Raw genomic sequence first — 25,556 nt, 5'->3', positions numbered from 1 at the left:
CTGAAAAGGACCCTGACATCTTTGTAATCTGCAGTGATGGCAAAGGCCATGCAATTAAACCTGGGTTTGGCTTAAAGAAAAGTTTGGCAGAGGATAGAAACAGAAATAGGACTGGGGAGAGGGAGACGCAGCAGAGCTGTTCCAGACTGAAGGATGGATGGTGATTCAGGAGTGCAGAGAAGGGGAGTGGGAAGACAATAGAGCAGGACAAATTTCCCTTAAAGAGACAGAAGGTGGCTTCTCATTCAGCTGGTTCCCCTGAAAATAGAATGTGGAATGGGACTCTGTGAGCCAAATTCTATCGTCATTTTCACCATCCTGTTAATGGGAGCTCCCTACGTGACTATGGAGTCCAGGGCAGAAGGAGCCAGGGGCTCCGGCTTTGGCCCTGGGCAGTAGGGCTCAGGTTACAGGTCCTCTGCTCTGGGCTTCTGCTTTGGGCCTGCTGCCTTGGGCAGCAGGGCTTGGTCCCCCTCTCCACCAACTCCCAGGTGACAGGGTTTGTGTACGCTCGGCCCCACAACCCTTTTGTGGGGCTATGTGGAAATTTTTGTTGTCAGAAGGGGGTTGCGGTGCAATGAAGTTGGAAAACCCCCATTTTAAGAAAATGTGGCCCAAGCCAGAGTACTATCCTACACTGCACATTCTGCTAAGCAGCCTTCAAACTGACATGACCACCCTGAAAAGAGATCTGAAATATGGAGAACTACTGCCCAGTGGGATACTTTGTCAGTACATCCAATAAGTGAAAATAAAACCGCGATGCACTTGGCAGAAGTATGAGGATACTGATTAATCAGAGAGTACTTGTACATACATCATATTCGTTTAGATCATGGGTGTGCAAAATCATGCCCAGGGGCCAAATCTGGCTCATGAAGCATTTCTCTCCAGCCTGCCCCGCTGATTAGCAGAGCGTGCATACTTACAGCCAGCAGCATGTCTTGTTCTGCCCTTCCCCGACCTTGTTCCATCTGCAGCCAAGCTGCTCCTAGGATTCTCCTGCCAGCTATGCAGCGGGGGTGGCGGGGAGAGGACAGTACTGGAGTCAGCGTGTTCCCCTGCCCCTGTACTCCATCTCTGCAGAGCCAGGATCAGGGGGAGGGAGGCACAGCAGAGCTGCTCCAGTCTGAAGCGTGGGTGGTGACTCAGGAGTGCAGAGCAGGAGAGTGGGGAGACCATAAAGCAGGACAGATTTTCCTTAAAGGGACAGAGGGTTGTTTCGTATAGAAAGTTACCCTGCAGCAGCCAGCACAGACGCTCCGTGTGCCTGTCACACTTTCTGTACACCACCCATATCACTGTCACATATGCACTGGAGCACACACTCGATCTGTGTTACAAAGTCTGACTCCCACTGACAAAGTGTTTTTCTTTCACTCACATATTCTCTTTGTCTCTCTGTAGCCCGCAGCTCCTCTCCTCTGCCTGAGGCTCCATCCCTTTTGGGGGGCCCAGAGCCACGCTACAACCGGTATCAAAATTTGTTGAAGGGCCCCTCTGCAAAAATTATTGCTCACCCCTGGTTTAGGTGTTCTGATACCATGGTGATGGGCATAATATGAAGACACCCACTGGAGAGATCATAGGCATAATGATGACATGTACCAGTCTTTCTTTACATTAATTTTAATTCATGATTTAGGCGAAATATTGTCTCTTCTGCTAATAAAAGGCCCTTACTGCTTGGGGTAGAACAAGACGTTTCTCCTTTGCTATAAATCAGACTAATGGCTGTTTCTTAAATCTTCTGGCTAATGAGAACGCTAGCAAATGGTGATGGCCAAGTTGTGCAGAGTGAATTCTTCTCCCAGGAAGGGGCAAATTCACCCTGGTGTAACTCCATTGATGTTATCACAGTTACAGCAAGGTTGAAGGCGGTCCAAGGGTTGGATATAGAAGGTTCATCGAGGAACCTTTTGTCAGTTCCTTCCATCTCATTTTTGTCTCTGTCAGGGTGGTGACAGCAGGGAGGTGGGAAATCTGACTCAATGCCTAGCACAATGAGTCCTCAGTCCTTGACTAGGCCTTCTGGGTAGTGCCACAGCTAATTAATAACAATTCAGGTTTGCTTCTGTTTGGAATCTGCCTGACTTTTGCAATGACCTAAAATCCATAGGAATCAAAAGGGAAGTGGATAAGAAACATGTATGAACATTAAGCCAATCTGGGGAACTGGCCACAGCCATTCTTGTGAGTGATGGAATAAGTGGTCCCACCTACTTCCTGATGGCAGCATTAGCTGTTCCACAGAACAAAACTGTCAGTTCCCTCCGGGACCTCCCTTTGTGTTCCTTTGGCTGTCCAGCACAAACACAACTGAGATCTTTTATCTGTGTGTAGCTAACTGTTGAATGCAGAGATGCATCCTTCACATGTGCCACAGAAAATTCTTTGGAAAGGAAAGGAGAGGGGCTCTTGCTTTTTTGCTGTGCTACACCCTGGTGCATAGTTTTGTGCAGTGTCGTGCCATAAAATTATCCTTGCTGTGTTGTTAACCTCAACATGAAGGCCGCTTACCACTAGAAATCAGAAAAGTCCCTGGTAAATTTACTCCAACTTTGCTAATAGACCTACCTGTGTCAAGTTAGATTTTCTGACGGTTGGTAATGAAACAGGAGGTCCTAGTGCTCAGAAAAGTGTTTTGAGGTTGATCTAGACCTCTCCGTGCCCAGACATTCTTCCATCACTGATTTTAATCTCAAATTTTGTAAAAGTTCTAAGAGCTGTCAGGAGCTTACGAGAATAAAAGTCCATGGGGACATGAGCAGTGATGTATCACATCCTCCTGCTCTCAGCAGTCCTGTACACCACTCCAACCTGCAATTCGCAATAGCCAATTAAGTTCCTTAAGGGTTTTTTGCTACCTGTTTTAAACCCTTCTAAAAATAACCTATTTTATAGATCAAATCCTGCTGTTCCTCACTGAGCCAGCTGCCTCCTGAGAGACAAAGTTTCCTTTGACATCTGAGAAGGGCAGAGATTTTATTTTCCCAGGGTTATATAAATGCACACAAGGCCATATTCTGCCCTCCTGTTCATATGCATTTCTTCTGTTTATTTCAATGGAGACTGGAAAGGCATAATGCAACTGTAAGCCCCTTGGGGCAGAGACCATCTTTGCATTATGAGTGTGTACAGTGCCCAGCAAAATGGGGTGGGAATCCTTGATCAGAGCTGCAAAGAGCTCCTACAATGCAAATAACAAACCAATGAATTAAGAGGCATTATTTGACCCAGGGAGTGTAAAATCAGAGCACCAATTCTGTAAATATGTGTATACATGGAATGAAAACATAGCAGCCCAGAGTAGATATAAGCAAAAATATAGTCCCACTGTTGGACATCTCTCTTATGGTTTCTGTTACGGTAGCATCTGGGCATCAGATAGTCAGTATTTATCCTCACAACACCCAAGTGAGGCAGGGCGAATATCTCATGTTACAGATGAGGAACTGAGCTCCACAGAGGCTGAGTGACTAGCCCAGGGTCACACAGAACATCTGTAGCAGAGCAGTGAATTGACTCTCCATCTATGCAGGGCTAAGCTAGTGTCCTAACCACTGGCTTATCCTTCCCTTCAGAGTAATTCTTCCATGCTGCAAGCAGAATCTGAAAACGATCTGAGGCCAAAATTCACTGGTTTTCCATATGTCAGTGCACTGCGAAATTTCTCATGAACCACTGGTGTATGGGCAGATCTGGCACACGTTAGCCTGTTGGTCATTGTGGTTTCCATCCTAAGCACTGGAAATCTCTTCTGTTTCTTTTCTTTTGCTGCCGGAGCCCTGGGGTGCCCAATGAGGTACACGAGTGCAGAGACGCATCATGCTGTGCAGAAGGCCTATGGTGAGGTTCACTCACTGGCCTATACTGGGGTCAGGCTGCGTGACCTTTGCCCCTGGGTGCAGGTCTGCTGTGTTTATTGCCTGTCTCTCTGTCCATCTCCTCTTACTTCCTTGTGCCTTCTTCTGTCCCAGCATTTGTGAAACGTGCTGGTTTGGAGGCAGCATTTCCTGGTGGTGGCTGGCAGATGGCACTCTTCACCGTTCTCACGGGTGCTGATCAGGTTCACTAAGGAAGAGAGGACAGCTGGCTACAGGGCAGGGAGATTTTAAAGGCCTTTTTCAGACCAGGAACTTTTGGTGAAGGATGGAGAAAGAGGATGCAGTGTTCAAAGGCCATTTGTCCAGTCGGGGTGGTTTACCAGAAGGGTTGTATCCCCTTGATCTTTGTGGCAAGATCACGATGTGGTCGTCACAGCTGAGTGGCCACATCCTTCTCTGTAACAGCCCGAAGGCCAAGATTTTCAGAAACGATTAGTGATGCCAGCCACTTCAGATGCTCTGCCAAGGTGTGATTTTCAGCGTGCTGAGTTACTGGCCCTTTGACAGGTGTCTCAGGTCGAGCTTCCAAAAATCGGTAGCCAGTGAGGAAAATCCTGGCCTCAAATCTCTTTGAGATTTGACCTCCCCACAACCTGTAACTCTTTTACCTGCTGCCCAGCTCTCCCCGTGCTTCCTCAGAGCTGCGGGGAGAGAGTTCTGCTAACAGTCAAGTTTCTGCTGGTTCCCCCCACCCTTCTGTGATCATCATTAAAGCTTAGAAATCCAAAGCTGCTGCCTTCCTTTATGGCAGCATTTCTCGCAGCGGAGAACAGCCACCACAGGCCAGGGGGCAAGGTGGAAAGTGCGCTTGGCTTCCCACCCTGGAAGAGGTGGGGTCCAGGGCAGAAAGCGCGGGGCTTACGGCAGTGAGCCCACCCCCGCCGCTCCCTCAGAGCTGCATGTGGAGCAGTGGCACAGTGCTCCACCATGTTTCAAAGGGGCCTGGTGCTACTTCGGCCGGGGGCAAGTGCTCCTTTTGCCCTCCCCTATCAGCAAGGCTGACAGCATTTCTCCAGGTGTGCAGCAACAGTGACTTCCACTTTGATTACCTCTATAGAACACTTTCTAACAGATCTTTCACCAAATGATATTACGTCTGCGTGGGCCGGCTGGCAGAGCTATTTCTGGTCCTTACTGATCAGCTTGGTGCCTCTTCAGATGTCCAGTGCTCTAGCCACCAATGCTCAGGTGAAAGAGGGTCACACACCGTCTTAAATCTTCCGGATGCTTTCAAAGATCTTCTGAAGACACAGTGGGTTAAATTTTCAGCTGGAGTAAATCAATGTAGCTGAGAGGGCTATGCCAGTTTACACCAGCTGAGGATGTGGCCCATTATTTTTGCAACAGTGGCTCTTTTTTAAAACGGAGCTGTAGTAAGATGAAGGCCTAAGTGCGTGCAGCACACGTCTGGTCTGAGGCCTGAGGCCGAGCTAACAATGGCAAAAACATGGCTGACCTAACGCAAGGCTAAGCTGTGAGCAAGAGGCAGGCTCCTGCTGACAGAACTTGGCACAAACAGGGCTGAGAGTGAAAAGCGCTAACTGGGACTTGGCCCAGGTGCAGAACAATAATTGGTATAAGTTGAAATCACAAGGTACCACCAGCTCATTAAAAGAGACCGTGGTACCCACTCCTCTCAGATACAGACCCAGATTCAGGGAAGGGTTTAAAATGACAGCATGAGGGATAGAGATGATGTAATCAAACTCCAAGGTACAGGGTGATGGGTGGTGACCTGACAACATCAGAGGGTGGCAACCTGGTACTTCAGCAGTGAGGGGTGATTTGTTTGTATCTGTATATAAAGTTGTGTCTGGGGGGGACAGTATTGGTATGACCTAAGGGGCAGTGGAAATTTCCCACTGATTGTGTCATTCCATTTTGGTGGGTACATATATGCAGTGGTTCAGTAGAGTCTGCTGACAACTGTCACTGTAGTTTGCTTTACAGTAAACCTGGCCGGGCACCTTCGATCCTTATCTGGCCTGTGGTCTTTGGGGGCTCTCTTGCTGTGGTCATTGGGCCCATGTCCTTGAACACACATGCTAGCAGCCTCCTGGCTGTCCTCATCATTGGAACCAAAGACCCATAAGGACACCATGGCAGTAAAACCACCTAATTACAGGAGCCACCTAAAAGCACACTTACCTCAGCTGAGTAACCATGTGACACTGCTCTAACCCTTGTTCGTCCTTGTCCCATCCCATCCCTGCTCTGATCTTCATATATTAACAAACAGACGGGCCAGCACAAACCAATGGGGCATCTCATGGGCCCATGCGTCTGCCTTAGCAGATCTGATTGCAAGATCAAGGCTTCAGAATGTAAGCTCTTTTGAGCCATGACTGCATCTAACTGTGCTGGGAAATAAGTATTTATTTGGGTGCTGTGGAAATATTAATGATAAGAAACAGAAGCAAATTGTTGCCGTTGTAAAGATTGGAAAGTGGGAAAATATTTCTCATTTTAATTGAAAATTGTCAGGACAGGCAAATGTTTATTTGGCACATGGACACGCACAAATACACACCTAGACTGGATACTGAATGGCAATGCACATTTATATATTAATATATATTTATATTTAATAACTCCACCACTGACACCAGATGCCCTTAGAGCAAATCTAGCTGGTTGAGAAAAACCTGAAAACAGAACACTGTTACTTAGCAACTCCACAAAGCCAATAGCTTTTGCAAATTAACCCATTCTTGGTGTCACGCACCCTCTAAAACTGATACAACCTGGTTCAAGTAATTAATCTGTCTTTTTGAATGAATGCCATGAAACCCCTTCGGTAGAAAACACAGTTAGTCGAGTCTGATAACAAATCAACGTTTAAATGTATAAATGTATAAATCTTCAATGTTGCAGGATCTTTCTCAGTGTTTGCTTTTGTCTTGGTTTCTGTTTGTCCAGAGGGCGAGGAGGAGGAGGAGGAAGAGGAAGAGGAGGATGAAGAAGAGGAAGAGGAGGAAGACAGAGATACAGATTCAATGGAGGAAAGCTTGGAGGGTGACACTGACTTGCCAGGTTTCACTCTCCCTGGAGAAACTTCCCAGGAGCCCTTAGCTGGCCTAGGAGATTCTGCAGCACAGCTGGCTGGGGTATCTTACCAAGTTCCAGATACTATTGAATGGGAACAGCAAAACCAGGGCCTGGGTAAGAGCAACTCTTCTTTCTTTAAGAGCAAGTGTGCCTTGTTTTGCATTTTTTTGCTCAGAAACCCCCTGGGCTGTGTACTTAACCTCATTCTCTACACCCTGCACTGTAGTCGGTGCAAGTACAGTCAGTCCTTGGACTTACAACGCAACTAGTTCTTGAACATGGTGTCATAAGTCAAAATGTCATAATTGGGAACCACAACCCACTCCACCGCAGGACCGAGCATCGTAAAGTCAAATGCAAGGTTGTGAGTCAAATCTGGATGCCAATTTAGCAAACTCATAAGTGTCTTTCATCCTTTGTCAGACACCAGTAAGTCGAGGACATTCTGTACGCCAGATTGACCCCTGTGTAACCGGATCAGAATGTGGCCCTGTGTGCCAGATCAAATAACGTCCCATTTAATGGAGAACCCACTCACTATACCAGTTCTAGCTCTTTTTTGCCCGCAAAGCCTATCAGTTTGCTGACTGACACACTAGCCCTACAAACGGGACTTCTGGGGAAAATTGGGGCTCCTGCCCCTGGAAGCAAGGTGCAGCAACGCGAGGCATTTGCTACTTCAGCAGTCATCTGTTGCTGCATTTTTTCAGTGCCAGTTTCCTGGGATTTTATGAGCAATGTCTATTCTAGGTCCATGGCTCAGCCTTGGAGGCAATGTGTTCATGGCACTACTGGTGAAGGTTTCAAAGCAAGGCCACATGAAGCTGTCTTCAGTCTATGCCAGGCTTACCTCTGGCCTTGGATTGCATGATCAGACCAGGTATCCCCAGTTGGGAAAGCCACCAATGTAGAAGAGCTATGCTGTAGGTCAGTCTCCTGGGTCTGATTGTTGCAGCTTGCACAGTACGTAAAGTCACCAGCTGTTTGGCGAGCTCTGTGGCAGAGGGCAAAACAGGGAGCTTCAAGAACAGCCTCAGCCTGTTCTCCAAATTTCTTTGGGCACAGCTTTGGTAATCTGCTGTAGTATCAATACATCCCTGCCAACCTGAGTACCTCTTTCAGTCACAAAGAGTAAGGGGAGTCAATGGGAGAGTTTCTCCTGTCAACCTCCCACTCTGGGGATGCTGGAGAAAGTGAACTTAAGGTACATCAGCTCCAGCTGTGCTGTTCTCGTAGCAGGAGTTGCGTATCTTAGGCTGACTTTCTCCCCTAGGGTACAGCTGCCCTTAGAAATATTTCCTCATACAAAAAGCCACATCGGGCTAGGCCTTCGTGCTTCCCATTAAGAGCAGCAGTCAAAAAGATCTTTGTCACTCTTGATCCTGTGCTAAGGTCAGTCACTAACACTGACAATCAAGTTATCAGGGACTGACCAGCAGAACCTTTTGCTTTATTCTCCTGCCCCTGCCATTTCAGCCTTGAGTTTTAGAAGCAGCAGTGAATTCCTTTGCCAGTTCAATGGGACAAAAGGGAGATGCCACCACCATTGGTGTTCAGTACTATGTGTGGAACAGGTTCTGGCTCAGATCTTATGGACCGAGAGCAGTTTCAAATCACACAAGGACACAGGTTAGCAAGGCCCAGTGATACAGTGTAAAGGTAGGAGGGTCTATGGCCTTCCCAAAAGCTGCTGTAATTCCACATTCTGTTCCTAGCTATCCCTGCAGTGCTGAGATCTTTTGAAATCACAGGATCTGAATCCCTATGCTCACCAGCCCTCCCGGGTAACAGCATCTTCTGCAGTAGACCCAGGTGGAAGCACAAAATGCCTGAAGATCAGGCCAGAGGTCATGTGGATGGCTTCCACATGTAATATCTTGCATAAGCAGGGCAGTGGAGCAGGTGTTTGTTACTGACTGTGGGGCAAAGCTAGGCGGCCTGCTGATGTCAACTCGCCAGCCGGCAAACATCCTGCTGTTTAAAAATGAGTCTGGCTCACTGCATGGCAGATTTGTTTCCAGATAGGTCTGGCTTATTCCCTGCTAGACTGTGAAGAAATAAGGATCAGTTCAAAGAGGAGCCCCTTTTCCAGGCAGCTCATAGATGCCTGGGAGCTGGTAATGAATACGAGGGTTAAGCCAGGCAAATCAATGGAGCCGCATGCTTGGTGCAGTCCTTGTCTTCCTCCCTCCCCTTTGTCAATTGGATATACGCAGTTGTAGTCTCTCTTCAGTTGCCACATAAGGGCTCATCCCACCCCGGAAGAGTTTGGTTAGGCCACCCGCAGTGATGAGTCATTCCTGTGCTAGCTGCCGGCCAATCAAGAAGCCAGGAGCGCGCCCAGTGGCTCACGGGGAGGTATATAAGTCTCCCAGGGGAAATGGCAGCTTAGTACTGTGCTGTGTTGTTTGGTGGCTTAGGATTGTCTCCTCCGGGTAGTGATAACAGACTGTATGTGTGCTGTTCTGCTCCAGGCCTGGTCCGAGTCCTGCTCTAGCTTTGCCCTTGTTCTGGTGTTGTTCTGACACCATTCTGGACTCTCTGATTCAGTGCCTGACCACTGGGCCTGCCCATCCCCACCAGGGCTTCTGACACCAGGTATTGAGGGATGGGTGGAGGGATATGAAAGACTCAGATGGGTTGGCTGGGTCTTACATGATCAAATAAGAGCCCTTTGTGTTGGGGTGAGGTAGGAAAGTGGGCAAAGAGGGAGAAAACTGAAGTTCTGAGACCAGATCATCAGCAGGAGTGAACAGACCTGGCTCTTTTTGGAGATGCATCAGTTCACAGCCTCTAAGAATTTAACTCTGGATTGGCACAAAGTGTAGTAACATGTGGAGCCTCAAACGACTTGCAAACTGTCTTCAGTTACTGGCAAACTGCAGATGATCTCTTTTTGTTCTCGACAGTAGGTGTCGCTGCTGTCACCTGGAACTGCTAGAGAAGGTTTTAAGCATAGGCAATGGGACTTGGATTCGCAAATCTGACTCGCCTTTGGCAAGACACTTGTAAATGTATCGTGCACCAATAAGAATTAGAAAGTCACGTCTTTGGTGATGATCAGTCCCTAATCTGTGGGCTCTGAAAACAAACACCAGTAACAGCATAAGGACCAGTGAGCTTTAAAGGTAAAGAAAAAAAGCAGTATGTACATCTTCCACTCTACTCCATGCTGGTTGGGCCTCAGTTGGAGTATTGTGTCCAGTTCTGGGCACTGCATTTTCAAGAAAGATGTGGAGAAATTGGAAAGGGTCCAGAAAAGAGCAACAAGAATGATCAAAGGTCTAGAGAACATGACCCATGAAGAAAGGCTGAAAAAATTGGCCTCGTTTAGTTTGGAAAAAAGATTGGGGAGGGACAGGATAGCAGTTTTCAAGTATCTAAAAGGGTGTCATAGGAAGGAGGGAGAAAACCTGTCCTTGGCATCTGAGGCTAGAACAAGAAGCAATGGGGTTAAACTGCAGCAAGGGAGGTTTAGGTTGGACATTAGGAAAAAGTTCTTAACTGTGAGGGTGGTGAAACACTGGAATAAATTGCCTAGGGAGGTTGTGGAATCTCCATCTCTGGAGATATTTAAAAACAGGTTAGATAAATGTCCATCAGGGAGGATCTAGACAGTACTTGGTCCTGCCATGAGGGCAGGGGGCTGAACTCGATGATCTCTCAAGGTCCCTTCCAGTCCTAGTATTCTATGATTCTATGATTTTGAATCTGTTTATGAGAATCTAGCAGAGTATCTAATTAAAATAGCAATTAGAGTTATCCTGAGGGCACTTATTGCTTGACTATGTATGCAGGTATATGTAGGCCGTGTACTTTTGCCACTGACGATAACACCTATCTTTTATACGGCGCCTTTCGTCAGATCTCAAAGCACGTTACAATCTTTTTTGTATTATCCTCAGCACACCTGTGAGCCAAGGAAGTGTTTTTGTGCCTTTTTTTACAGAGTCTACACCAAGGGTGAGCAAACTTTTTATGTTGGGCCCCAATTTTCATCCATGCAATTAGCAGCTCCCATCCTTCTTCCCCTCCCTGGGTGACCCCAGAAGCGAGCGGCGGTCTCCCTGAAGTGATGCAGAAGTGACAGATGTGATTGCATTATCCCGCTCTTTCTAATTATTCTTCCTCCTTTCCCCCTTCCCCGGACGGTTAACCCTTGGAATAATTTCTTTTGCTCATTTGGTTGAATCTGAATAGCTACCTGTCTGGCTAGTCAGTTTAGAGCAGTTTACCTATTGTTTATTTCTTGTCAGGCTACCACAATGCATGAAGTTAATGCTGTAAAACTTGTAAGAGACACGTTTTCCACACTGTGCCAGGGCTGTAGGGACAGATCCCAGAGTAAGATGCATTGGAAAATGTACCTTTTTTTGTAAAATTTTAAGCTCTGAGCTCTCTGCTAGCCAGACAGGTACATTAAACTGGGCTGTCACCTGCTGGTGGGCCCTATGCAGTGCTGCAGAGCTCTTCTTTTGAGGCACCCTAAGCTCAGGAGCAAAACCCCAGCTTGAATAGCTGGGGCAATGATTATTGCTCACTCATGCCAGCCGGCAAATCTCATTAGTCCAAGCCAGAATAGAAAGGTGACAGGTGTGTCTCTGTGGGCCAGACTTTGTGGAGGAAATCACTGGGAACGGTTGAGCTCTGGGAGGTCGAATTCGATGTTTTGCTCCTGAGTGGTGGGTGACCCCCATGGCTTGAGGAGGAAGCACTCTCAGCTCCGCCCCTCCTGCCCAACATTCCACCCATCCTGTGGCCACTAGCCTCTGCCCAGCACCCCCCCACACAAAAGGGCCACTGGCTCCCAGCCTGGCATAGCGTGCTCCAAAGCTCCAGGGAGCCGGCCACGAGCACAGCTGCAGCTTCCCCTGGCCCCACTTCCCCAGCTGAGCCACCAGTCCCAGTGCTGGGAGGACTGGTGGTGCAGCACAGCCCCTAGCCTGCCTGCCCTAGGCTCTACCACTGCAGGAGCAGGCTGGGGGAAGGAGCCTGGAGACTTGTGGTGGAACATGGTCAGCGCCACGTAAGGCATTCTGGGAAGGCCTTGCCTTCCCCTGCCTACGATACCCGCTGCCTGTAGTTGCGGTGTTTGTTTTTGGTGTTGCCAATAGAGTCAGGCTGCAGAAAGGAGGTGAGTTTGAAGGGAAACTCAGGTTTGGACAGCAATTGTTATTTATTTGTGAATTAAGAGCCCACTGACCTAGGATTTCAGGGTTGTGTTATTAACTATGTATATTACTGTACCGAGACGTCCATCTGAGATTGTGTTGTAAATTCTGAGAGTCTCTGCCCTGAAGAGTGTAAATAGACATAGCCCACACAGGAAGCATTGTTATCCTGATGGTACAGATGGGGAATTGTGTCACAGGGATTAAATGACTTGTCCAAGGTCAGCCAGGAAATAAGTGGCAGCCGAGCCAGGAACTAAAGTCAGTTCTTACAAGTCACAAGCCAGTGCTTCCTCTCCCATGGTGAATAGCTTAACCCCTTTCTTCTCCACAGGAGAGCACACCTAGTTAGGTGAGCTTTGCTAGAAAGAAACTTGCTAGCAGCAACCGTGTGGTAGCCAGCCTGGGTCTGAGTTCGGCATTGACAGAACTAAAGTACACAAGCTGTTTGTAAAAGTCTTGACAGCTTTTAAATAACAACGGCAGGAGGAAGCTGAAGCACATGGGAATTATGTACTAGCCCTTTAAACAGGTGGGAGCCCTTGTCTTGCAGAAAGTCATCCAAAGTCTGTCAGATCAGCAGTGTTGCAATGGACCTTGGCCTGTATGTTTGCTTATAATCGCCATGCTGAGCAAGAATGGATCCCAAAGCGACCCTTTTGAGGTCAAAACCAGAGCCTACCAAGGTTGCATCATTGCCCCAGTGCTGTTCTATATCTTCATCACCATGACCCTTCACTTCATTGATGGCAAACTCCCAGATGGCATGAAGATGGTCTATAGCATGAATGGGAAGCTTTGCAATCTTAGGAGATGGCAGGCTAAAAGCAAGACCTCCACAACCTCGGTCATGGAGCTCCAGTACATGGATGACAACACGGTTGCTTCTTTTTCTCCTGTAGCCTTTCAGACCATCTTAAGTGCCTTCACCAAAAGTGTACGAGGATCTTGGCATCACACTGAACATCAAAAAGACCCACGTGCTCCACCAACACTGGACAGTGGGACAATCTTATATACCCTCTATTGAAGTCAATGAAGAACTGCTGGAAAATGTGGAGAATTTCCCATACCATGGAAGTCATCTTTCCGCTCAAGTTGACATTGATGTGTAAATTCAGAATCGTCTGAGCTGTGCAAGCTCTTCTTTTGCCTGCCTGGGTTAAAGGGTCTTCAAGAACCAGGATGTCTGTGCCAAGAGAAATCTCCTTGTGTACCCTTCAGTGGTTCCAACACTACTGTACACATGTGAAACCTGGACAACATACAAGAGTCCTTTGAAGGCATTTGAACAAAGTCATCAACACTGCCTCAAGGGAATCCTAAATATGGTTTGGGAGGATAGATGCCCGAACACTAGCATCCTGGAAGAGTCAAACATGACCAGCATTGAAGCCGTTATCATTTACTAACAACTTCGTTGGATTGGTCGTGTGGTCCGGATATCTGATCAGCACCTCCCAAAACAGATTCTGTTTTCCAAGTTGAAGGAAGGATGGAGGAGCACTGGGGGCCAGAGGAAGCAATTTAAGGACAAGCTGAAGACATATGTGAAAAAGTGCTGCATTGCTGTCAACACTTGGGAGAACCTTGCCCAGGACCATCCCCAGTGGAGAATGGTAACCTGAGAGGGGGTGGCGCAATTTGAGATGTCCCCCCTGGCCGCAGAGCAGAGGAGGAGAGGTGGAGAAGGAGAAAAGAGAAGCAAAAGCTGCCTCATGCCTCTCCAACGGCTAACCTGCCCCCGCCCCCCACTTCTGTGATAAGACCTGCGGCTCCAGGATGGTGAGCCAGGAAGACATCTGACTTGTTATCGAGTGACTGCCATGAGAGAAGAGTTCATAAATAGTTGTTTGGAGCCCCGTAGTGTTCCTGAGCTTTCCGTGCATTCTTAATGTTGGGCAGAGCCCTGGGCATTGAGTTCTGACATGGGGCTGTCTTGTGCTGTTGCTGCCAACATCTCTTCTTTCGGCACACGTTCATGCCCCCAGTCCCACAAAGCTTGGTCAAAGGACACAGAATCCACATATCAGCCCCTTCACACCAGCAGCCTCTAGGCCTCTTACAGGACTCAGTGCTGTTTTTGCTACTGTGGAATTGCCCGTGGCAGAGAGATGGCTCAGTGTGTGGATGTGCCTTCTTGGACACTGATTTTTGACTTACTTGTACTTTGCACAAGTACTCCTTTGTACTCCAAGTGGAGCATAGGTCATCTCCAAATCTCCTCCACTTCAGTCTGTCTCTCAGAACAAAACTTCTAGCTGAGTCCAGAAGTATTCCAGTTGTTGTCCCTTCCATCTCAGTAGATTTTCTCCGCCTTGTCTGAGAGCTCCCTCTTTAGCATTTACCTTGCAGGTTCCATTTGAGAGTATGACGGACTGTGCTGGGTGGTGGTTTTCTGAGAGCGTGGCCTAGTCATCCCCACTTTCTTCTCTGAATTTGAATGTCAAGTGGTTCTACTCCTGCTCTGTTCCAAGCTCCTCATTTATGACCAAGTCTTGCTATTTGATGCGAAGGACATACCTTAGGCATCTGTTTATGAATGTCTGTAGCTTGTGATTTGAAGACTTTTTAGTCCGCCAGGTCTCACATCCATCCAAGAGCACACTCGTCACATTTGTGTTGAAGATTGGCAGTTTCGTTTTCGCAGTTATTATTTGTGAATTGAGCCTTTATGGCCTACCTGGTCCTGCTGAAGTCTTCATCTGCAAATTTTGCAGCTGGTGAGATTCTTTAAAAAGTAATAGGCAAATATTTTCACTACTGCATGTCTGACATTTGCTCTGCTCTTAGCCAAAGGGCCTTATTATTATTCACTGTTCTCTGACTTTTAGATGGAAGTGGCTGCTTTATTTGTGATTGCCTGGATTATTGTCTGAAAACTCATATGAGAAATTTTCTTTTTTACCATTTATGGAATGGACTTTTCAATGAGACTTTGGCTCCTACGTGACTTAGGCACTTTTTGGAAATGTGACTAAGAGGATCAGTAGCAATCCTCAGACAGTCTTTGACCAGTTTGCCTAACAACCTCCAAGCAGTAAGTGGGAGGGCATGAACTATTCAACTAATCGTTCTGAACAGTAAATCCATTAATGGTGACCTCTAACCAGAATCTGTCCATGAATGGGCAAAATTTATCACGTAACTGATTAGTGACATAATTTGACAATCTCTTTCAGACTCTGCACTCAACTTTCCAAGTACTCTGCAACTTTTGGCTTTATGAAAGACTTATGCCTATCCAGCGAGTGGGCATGTAGGACCAAGAATGCACTGTTCCCATGTCAAGCAGACGGGCGAGCACAGGACACTATGTAAATGCAGGGAAAGTGTATTTGTGCATGGCAGGCCCTATAGAAGGATGGTTCCTAACAGTTGCTCCTGTGTTTAGAAGGCATAAGGGACAGATTACACAACCCCATACTGCCATATGTGGGAAAGAAATAGTAGAATGCCAAAGGCCAGCAGAAATCCACGCCCTGAAATGCAGCTTAAAGAAAAGGGTTTAATATTTAAAATAAATAGGACATGCCATGCTGTTGGAACTGTATTCTAAGAGGTATTGTGGGGCTTGCAACACAGATCTGTGATCTCCGGCTGCGTGATCTTGGCTGACGCCCAGGGGACTGAACTGGAGCCCCCACAGCTAAAAGCCAGTGCTGATAGCCCTGGAGCTAAAAACGTAGACTCCGTAGCTAAACCCAGTTCACTCTCTGAGGGTCAGGCATGGCGAGGCATGCATAACGCACACCAGCTAGGGAGTTATATTTGTACCCCTGATCCCAAGGCCATCATGATATTAGCTGGGTCGCCAGCATCAATTCATGAAAGCCGATGGTAGTATTGTATGCTGGTTAAAAGACCTGAGAGAGCCTCCCGGAACTGCTGGAGCATAAGGATGCTTTGGCCATGCCACTCTGCTGTGGCTTGAGTTGCTCTGTACCACAAGAGGGTCCTCATGGGACTGAATCCACTAGGGTTTGGGCTAAGGTTAACTTTGAACTGGGACGCTGAAGCACAATGCCACTGAGTACGACTGGGTCTAGTCCTCTATGTGTCACTGAATAAGTGATTTGGCAGAGACATATTGGTGAGCTTTCATTCTACCAAGCCATTGTTCTGTTTGAACCATGGATGCGACCACAGACTGGAAATATGCTACCCCTATGCCTCAGTTACCATGATTGTTGTAGAATAATCAGACAGCGCTGTTATTGAACCCTTCAGCCTGCCTAAAAGCTGGTCAGGCCATGATACATGCAGCCTTACAGATCTAATAGCTTATACAGCTATTAGGGTGCTGTACATTATGTAAGGTCCCATAGCTTCACCATGAAATGAGAATGTTGGGAGTGCAGATCATTCCTATGGATTGATGACCAAATAGGAGGTATTGGGGGTGACAACTATTAAAGGCACAGTTGGCCGCTGTTGACACCAGCTGGTTTTTAATTTCTCATGCACCTGTTCCCAAACCGCGATGTATGAGTACGTGTGACCAGCTAGGTCCGTGGAGCATTAACAAGGTGTTGGCTTTCTACCTATCAGCTGCTACATCACATGAAGAAAGCAAAATACACTTTTCTAAATGTGACTGTTCCACATAAGCAACCGCTGTGGAAACCATGAGGATATTAGGGAGCAGGAGGCGTTCAATGAGACAGTATGTTTATCTAGATGTGGTCCATGCTGTGAAAAATTGAGGTGTTTGCCCCAAGGAATGCCCACTACAGAGACACCATTGCTGTCGTAAAGTGAAAATGAAACTTTGTCAGGCATACGGGTTTTTGTCAACAGGCAATTCTGTTCTGGGTAGTCTGCATATGGCTGTTCTACAGACTTAACCTACTAGACACCGTCTTTCAGCATCCTAGTGAGGAAAGCTGCTCTTCTCAGGACAACATTTAAGGAAGTGCTAAATTTTAGGGATGTTCTGCATCCCAGATGAAGTCACTATGGCTTAAGCATATCCCTAAATTTAAGTTCATCGCTAAGGGCTTTCCTGAATCAGAGCATGTGATTCTCTTGAACCAGGAGATGGAAATGTGTGACTCCCAAATTCATTTTTTTAATTGGAATCTGCAACTGGAAAGCAGTTTTCTGCTTGAGATTAGAGCTCATTTGCTGATTGTTAAGAGCGCTCACAAAATCTTGCAGGAAGAGAGTCCGCCTGCCCTGCTTGCAGTCTGGCAGAAGTGTCCCTGTGCAGGCCTCCTGCCTGCTTTCTTTGTGCAGAGCTTTCAGATTTGCCTGCGCTTGGAGCGTTATGAAAGACTGCATCTGGGGTTTAAATATTTCCTAGCACTCGCTGCTGCTGTCTGTCTTGACCTTTGTTACCTCTCCTCTTGATGGGAACCTCACATCCTACAGGCCAAGGGTGGGAACCTTTTTAGGTTAGTGGCCACTGACACAGAGAAGTCAGTTGTGGGATGGGAACCACATAAAATTAAGAAGCAAAAAAACAAACAAAATATAAAACCTCACAGCCCTTGTTGATGTGGCCCCTGACTGAGACACCTCACGTTACAGCCGCCTGGGTGAAGACGGGGCTTCCCTCAGGCCAGGTTGACTCTTCTGGGGGCCCAGGGTGGGACCAAAATGGGGAGGAGGTGTGGGGTCTGGGAGGGAAGGAGAGTGTAGGAGTGGGCTGGGTGTTTGGGAACTGGGTGGGAGAGAGGGTACAGGAAGAGGCTGAGGGTGGGCAGACTGAGTGGGTGGGAGGGTGCCACAGCAGGGTGTGGGAGGGAGGTCTGGAAGAGCTGGGGTGCAGGAGCAGGGTGAAGGTGGTGGTGGGATCTGGACGATGGGGAGGTACTTACCCCCATGTGCCGCTGTCACCAGCTGGGGGAAGGGCAGTGAGGAGCAGCGCACCCTTGAGAAGCTTTTCCTTCACCACTGCCAGGCACTGCCCACTGCTCTGGTTGACTAGAATTATGACCACTCGGGGTGGTGGGGGAAAAGCCTCTCCATGCGGCACTGCACTGATGTCCCCCCCAGCTGTGGGAGTGGGAGGAGGCACCGTGGTGGTGCCCAGAGCCACTTCCTGCTCCCGCCAGGCAGAGCATGTGGGCCAGAATCGTCTCCAGCTTGCCTGACTCCAGCTCATGAGGCTCTCGGCTACGCACCTCTCATCCTGCAGCGGGCCAGATGCTGGGTAAGGGAGCCCTGAGCCTCGGGGGCCAGATGCCGGCAAACCATAGGCCAGATCTGGACAGTAGACTGGGTATTCCCAACCCTGCTGTAGGCCTTGCAGATGGGAGGTCAGATTCACTCCCATCTTGTCTGCAGCCCAATGCTGGTGAGGAGCACCGATGTGCTGGGACTGGGCGATTCACCCTAGGACTGGGCAATTTAGAAATCCAGTCCGGGCTCTGTAGAGGGGTGAGCCGACTCTCAGAATCGGAGGCTCCGTGGTAGTGGCGGGTGGAGAGGAGGTTTGCGCTGGTGATTGTCTTGCTTATGGGTTTTGGTGGTAAGCTGAACCTTCCCAGTGCTTGGTTCTGCTGCTGGCCCAGCTCCTTTCTGCACCAGAGGGATTATTTCGTTTTACACCTGTAACAGGGCCAAGGCAGAGGGCCCCTTCAGAGGGAGCCCAAACAAGCAGAAGAGCCTGGGGAGCAGTCACAGGCAGCTGGGTGGGAGATGGCTCAGCCTAACCGGGGCCAGCTGACTCCATGACTGGCATAATAAGAGGCCTCTAAAAAGCCTTCGCAGGGGGAAGGGCAGGAAGAGAGTGTGAGAGGCAAGGGGAGAGGTGAGGAGACCAGAGTGGTGGAAGAGAGCAGGTTTGAGAGGTGCTTCAGCAGCCAGTGCGTGGGCTTCCTCGCCCTGTTAACCCCAGCCTCAACCTCAGGCTGGGAAGAACTGGCCACCCAGTGGGAACGGATGAAGAGGGAGGACTTGCTACTGCACAGCCTGGAGAAGGTACCGGGGGAATCAGCTGGGGAAGTGGCCCAGGGAGAAGAGCTGCTGTGCCGAGGGCTCAGGGCGTCAGCCTTCCCCAGTAGCAGCAGCATAAGGTCCCTGGGCCCGAACCCGGCACGAGCGGGCGGGGGCCAAGTTCCACCCAGACCACCCCTCACCCCAACGAGGGCAACTGGGCCTTTCAGTGGGTCCAGTGAACCGAATAGAGGCCAGAAGCCCAGGAGCAAGACTGACTTTGTCACGCACCCCAGCCAGTTCTCAACCCATCGGTTACCACTAACTTTTCAAAATGGGAAATCCTGAAAGAACTTCACTTCTTCATTGTGTTCAGCTTCTCAAACCAGTCTTCATTGGGTGCTGAAACCTACAAAGTTTACAAGTTGTGGTGCCTCTTTCCAATTCGCCTCTGTGCATTCAAATCCCCACTAAAGACTTGTGGATTCGGAGAGATCTGTAAGACGTGAGCCAGTAGTGATGGTTAATAATATACAGCTAAAAATTCCTGCCAGTTAGTCCTTGCTCTGAGCTTGTCAGTGAATCTTGTCTGTACTGAAAGCTCTTCATGGCAGGGTTTGTTTTCATGTTACTTGCAGCCACTGTTCACTGCAATCAGTGGGAGTTGTCCTATACCTTCAGTGGGCAGTGGCTCGCATACTTTTGGAGGTGTACTGAACACATGGTCAGCCCTGAACAAACAATAGTGTAATACTTACAGAAACGCAAAGATTTAGTTTTTTGGGACACTGCAATGGATAATTCCAGTACACAGGCAGGGCTGAAATGTCTACCAGGCTCCTGATCAAATCCAACATAACAGCCACACAAGAGCACAACTTAGTGCTCTAAGATTGCTAAGCACTCACTGCCTGGGGATGCAGGTGCTGTCTTTCCTGATCACTGCAGTAAAGATGGTGATCCGAAGACAGGTCCAACAGTAAAGCAGAGCTTGTTCATGTATTTTGGACATGTCTCTCGGTGTTAGTGTTACTGTTTTGCACAGACATTTGTGATGTCACAAACCTATTTAGATACGCTTCTAGTCTAAGACACTGTATCAGAATAGCATTTAATCACCATCCCAATCTGAAAGTGGCCCTTGATCAGTTCAAATCACTGTAATGCCCCACTAGTCTAAGTTCTTTGTAAGAGCATTTAGTTTGTATTTAGATTTAAAAAACTCCCCTTTCTGCCCCACCAGTTCTTCCAAGCAGAGTTGCAGCCTTCTTAGTCTGTAACTTCACAAATAGCCAGCAATCCTGTGGCACTTTAGAGGCTAACAAGTTTATTAGGTCAAGAGCTTTTGTGGGTAAAACCCACTTTATCAGATGGACTTACTGTTATGGATGATAGTGCAAATGTTTCCTCCTGCATCTTGAACAGCTGTGCCGCTGGTATATATAGAGTTAAATGGCAGGGCTGGATGGCTTATTTCCTTTGGAGTTTCCTCAGGGCACTTGGAGACAGAAGAAATTATTTGATTGCATCTTTCAAATGTGTGTACATGGTAAATGCTTCACTCCTGTTCAGTTTCCCTTTGCAGAATTTGCTTGCTTAAATGTAATAATGGGGAAGGGAGGAAGACGGCAGGTTTGGGAACAGATGTAGTTGCTTTTTAAAATGGCTGTCCTAATAACATAGGGTATTTAAAGCTATAAATCAAGTAGATCAGGATCATAACCTCTGTTGTTTTATCATTAATCAACCAGACGCAATCCTGTTAGCTGCGTTCTCCGGGAGAATGCTCTTGGTAGAAGCTGCATTGCTAGCATGTTGGATCCCTAGCTGAATGATTTTCCCTCTCAGCACTTCCTGGAGTATCATTCTTCCATTGCTACCTTTTGGTGCAGAGGGAATCTCATTAATGTATGCACTGGTGCAATCTGGCCTGGGATGTTGGTACTGCTCTAGGGCATCTGCAACAGCCATTGGACTGAAATCACACAGACATTAATCCTGTTGTCTCACTGCCTGGGAGCAGCACATTCTGTGCCTTTGGGGAAATAAAACTAAAAAGTAGATGACGGATATAGTCCCGGTATCAATTAAACCCTGGAATGCCAGTAAGTGAGTGGCCCATGCAGCGTGGGTGCAGAGAATGAATGACGTGGGTTTGCTGTGCTCAGCTTCGGTGAGTTTTAGAACCTGTGTGTCTGTTCCCAGGGTCTTGCAGGTGTGGTTGCTACAGGTGGCGTTCCTGAACGGCCGCTGACAAGGGCGCTCTACAAATGTGACATTATAGGGGCTCGTCACAAAGGCACAGGAAGTCTGAGTTCTGGTCAACATTTCGACCCGAGTTCACCCTCTCTGTCCCTGGTATGTGTTGTAGGGCAGTGAGGGTGAAATTCTTCCTTGTGTAGGAGATTCCCAAGTCCAGCCTGGGCCATATACTAGCTTGGCACAGGGGTACATGTCCCTCCAGTGCGTAGCTCCACCAACGAGAGTCACAACTGCCTACCCCCAGGCTGGATTTGGCCCTGTGTTTTAGTCAAACAGACCAAAGTCTCAGCCCCCTCTGCACTCTGACATCTGCCTTGAAGCTGTGCCAGCTGGGCAGTTGTGGTGCCACAGCGAGCGTGAGAGGCAAAACACTTCCACCAAATACAAGCTAAAAATGGACCAACCCCCCCATTCAATCATACCAGAGCACATACTGAGTGTATCGGGGCATCTTCACTTCTGCTCAACAGAAGGACAAATGCACACATGACGCTTGGAAGAAAGTTTTCAGTGGTCCACGTTGCTTCCTTTTCTATTTAGTAGAGTCTCAGTGGGCTCATTTGATTTTGCTTGTCATTAGTTGTCTAGACCATAACCACAAAGAAATAAATACTGGGTTGGAATGTGTATGGTGAGATAGCTGTGCTCTTACAAAAGAGCTTTATTCAGTAAGTAAGGCGCATGGGAGGGAAGACTAACCTTGGGACAGTGGCAGAGAGATAGCCGTGTTAGTCTGTATTCTATCAAAACAAAAAAGCTGTCCAGTAGCGCTTCAGAGATTAACAAAATAATTTGTTAGGTGATGAGCTTTTGTGGGAGGGAGCCACTGATCTGAAGAAGTGGGTCTGTCTCACGAAAGCTTATCAACTAATAAATTATTTTGTTAGTCTTTAAAGTGCTAGTTGACGGGTTTTTTTTTGTTTTAATCTTGGGACAGTTTGGCTGGGAGAAACTCACAAACCCACTAAGCATGGACCTAATGCTGATTCCCTTGACATCAGCATCCATAGATTTAGAAGGAGCAGAGTTAGGCCTGGGCTGAAAACTTTTGAAAATCCCACTTTCGACTTTCTAAACCTGGCTCTCACCTTGACTACCACTGTTCTCCCATGAAGAACTCAACCAGCCCCTTTTTGTCTATTTCCTGATCTATAACATGGGGATGACACGGATTACCTGTCTCAGGGATGAGCAAACTTTTTATTTGAGGGCCCACTTTTCATCCTTGAAGTTAGCAAGCCCCACAACTTGTCTAATGTAATGCAAACCGATGGAAATTTCGCTTATGTTCATATTAAAAAAAAACCACTTTTGGCAAGTGTGAGAAAATAAGTGCGTAGAACGTAAAATCTTTACTAATCGGCATGTAAGTATGAATACACAGATATAAACACAGTAACATATTTCAGCATTTCTAATTAGATGCATGAGCCTGAGACCCAGCAGCCAATTGTGCTGCACCCCCTTATGAAATACCCCCCACTTTGCACACCCCTGACCTATCTTGCAGGAATGTCATGAGACCCATTCGTATTTCTGCCAGGCTGAAAAAGAATGGAGGTGCTAAGTATTAAGTAATGAGCCCCAGTTCACAGTAACTAGCGTGAAGTATGGAGTCCTGCAAAGAATGATGAGTTGATGTTGTTTAATTGTATACGCTTAATTCTGGTTCATTATTTGTCATTTGAATGCTAATGAACAGTTTTAGTTCTAATTACTGCAGTTATGGAAAACAACGCATTAGCATCTTCTGCTGTTTGTAAAGTGCTGGCTGTCTATAAATATAAAAGCTGACTAATTAGCACTATCGCACAGCTCTGTGAAGGACTAGAACGAATACCCACCTCTTAGGCAGAGCCTTTCCTCCCTGGATCTCGAAATGTTTTATAAAGGAGGTAAGTATCATTAATCCTGTTTCACTGGTGGGGAAACTGAGGCACAGAGCAGTGAAGTGACTTGTGCCAGGTCACTCAGCAGGCCAAGGACAGAGCCAAGAGTACAGACCAGGTCTTCACTCCCAGTGCGCTATTACAATATGCCTTGCTACCTCTCCAACAGTCACAACTAAGGTTCCCTCTAATTTTTTCCATCTAGGTATGGAATAATTTTTATGTGCACCCAGGCATGTGGGGGTGTGCATCACCAGTAGAAACACAAGCTGCTGGTTGCAGGTGCTCTGCTAATCAGTTGGGTGGCATTTGAATCTGCCCTGAATTGCCTCGCAAGCACTCCGCTAGCTGGGAACATGGAAGGTGGTGGTGGGCGTCCATCAGTTTAATGGGACTTGGATAGGTCTAGATGCAGTAAGTCGTGCTATAGGTCAGCTGCTCCTAGAAACCTGTGAAGAGAATGGAATCCCCAACTGCTGTTGGCAGGTCCTGGAAGTGGGGCCTGGGCTTTCTTCCTTTTTGGTGGACCTGACAGCTGTTGTGGGGCTTGAGGCAAGGTGCGAGTGTGGCCCGGTGGAGCCAAGACTGGAAGGGGCAGGTGTTAGGGCAGTCAGCCCTCAGCATCACCCAGGCAGCGGCACTGGGCCCACCACCCACTCCCTCAGATTCACGTCCAGCAGTGGAGCAGCGTTGCTACAGCATTGCAAAGGGGCCTGGATCCAAAGTAGCAGCTGTGGCCGCCAGAGCATTGGGTCCCTTTGAATCATCAGGCTCAGGGGCAACTGCCCCCTTCCCCGCCGACCCCTGTCTACAGGCCTGAAAACGAGGCAGTTCAGTAAGAGTGACGCCCCACTTTTCCTTGCAACTGAGTGTGCCCACACCGTTTGGCAAGTGGAAGAGATATTTGTTCTGAGAACTACCTGTGTTACAAAACACAACTGTACATTTGCTTCCCTGCGTGCTGGGTGGGTGCAGCTTATCCTGCTGTGGTAGGGAGATTACATATGACCTGCAAAAAGTGCATGCTCTGTACAATTGGAGCGTTCCTTTCCTTGCGGAGGTAAGGCCTTGGGAAGATGAACATCCCAAGCATTTTCAAAGGCATGTGCTAAGCAGGAGCTGGGAGCTTGCACAGACTGCATGTGAAATTTAAGAAACCTGCAGGTTCTCATTTTTAATCCCTCCCCACTTCTAATTCCCTCCACCCCCTGGGATTCTCCCCATGCCAGTCTGGCTGGCTAACAAGGTCTGACAGTAACTATGGTGGTTGCGCAACAGGACAGGAATCAGTGTCACTTGTGCAATGAACAGAAATCCTGCCCAAGCTGTTATCACTGGCACCTCTAACTTTCCTGATTTCAGATTAGGCCAGGGTGTTTCAGTGAAAAGGAGTTTCAGAGAGGTAGTAGTTAGTTTCAGATAAAGCAAGAAATGAGGAGTCCTGGGGGACTTTAAAGACTAAGAAATTTATTCGGGTATTTTTGGGGGGAAGAAGGGTTCTTTCGAAGACGGGGTTTACTTTTGAAAGAGCCATGTCTCCACTGCTTTTCTTCTTTTTAAAGGATATGCAAATGAGGTATCAGATATGTAAACCTGCACTTCATTTGCATTTTTGATTTCTTCATTTGCATGCTTTTTTTGAAAGTGCAATGCTGGTGTAGACACAGCCCCTGTGTGTTAAGCCGGTACTAGAACTCTAACTGGAAGGAAGGGTTTTTCTTGCCAGACTGGGATGACTGACTGGACTTTCCATTCAAAACAAAGAGGTTATGGGTACCTATGTTTTTGTAAGAGCTGAAGTGGACCCAAGTATTAGTTTCAGCCTGCTTAAATACTTCATGCTGTAGTAGATCATGGAGATCATACCTTCTCTGTCTTCCTCAGCTCCCTCTTCACTGGAATTTATATGCTTGCTTGACTCCATGGCTACATGTACGCTAGCATTCCTCTTTTGAAAGAGGCATCAAATGAGGGAAATTGAAAATGCAAATGAGGCACAGATTTACATATCCAGCACCTCATTTGCATATTCTTCTTTCAAAATAAGAAAAGCAGTGCAGATGCAACTCTTTCAAAAATAAACCCCATCTTCGAAAGAATCGGTCTTCCTAAAAAGAAATGGGAAGAAGGGTTCTTTTGAAGATGGGGTTTACTTTTGAAGGAGCCGTATCTCCACTGCTTTTCTTCTTTCAAAAGAAGCTCTTTAGAAATAAGAAAATGCAAATGAGATGTCAGATATGTAAATCAGCACCTCATTTGCATTTTCAATCTCCTCATTTGCATGCCTCTTTCAAAAGAGGAATGCAAGTGTAGACACAGCAAGGGTGTGAAAATAGAATTCAGGGCAACAAACTGAAGCAAAGGTAAAATTGCTCCCATTTTGCAAATGATTCATGACTTGGCAAGCAAACTCCTAG

The 25,556-nt window shown here is 47.5% G+C and overlaps 1 protein-coding gene across 1 annotated transcript in view; it reads left to right on the top strand.

The window, feature by feature from the left end:
- The window catches only part of ARMH4 (armadillo like helical domain containing 4), a 97,994-nt gene that overhangs the window by 21,550 nt on the left and 50,888 nt on the right, over positions 1–25,556 (top strand). The window contains exon 5 of the mRNA XM_074997383.1: positions 6,807–7,049. Coding sequence (XP_074853484.1) covers positions 6,807–7,049 — 243 coding nt within the window. The remainder of the gene's footprint in view (positions 1–6,806; positions 7,050–25,556) is intronic.

Source organism: Carettochelys insculpta, chromosome 6 (assembly GCF_033958435.1).
Source record: "Carettochelys insculpta isolate YL-2023 chromosome 6, ASM3395843v1, whole genome shotgun sequence".
Taxonomy (NCBI): Eukaryota; Metazoa; Chordata; order Testudines; family Carettochelyidae; genus Carettochelys; species Carettochelys insculpta.
Note: the sequence above shows the minus strand (reverse complement) of the source record. Positions and strands in the feature narration are given on the sequence as shown.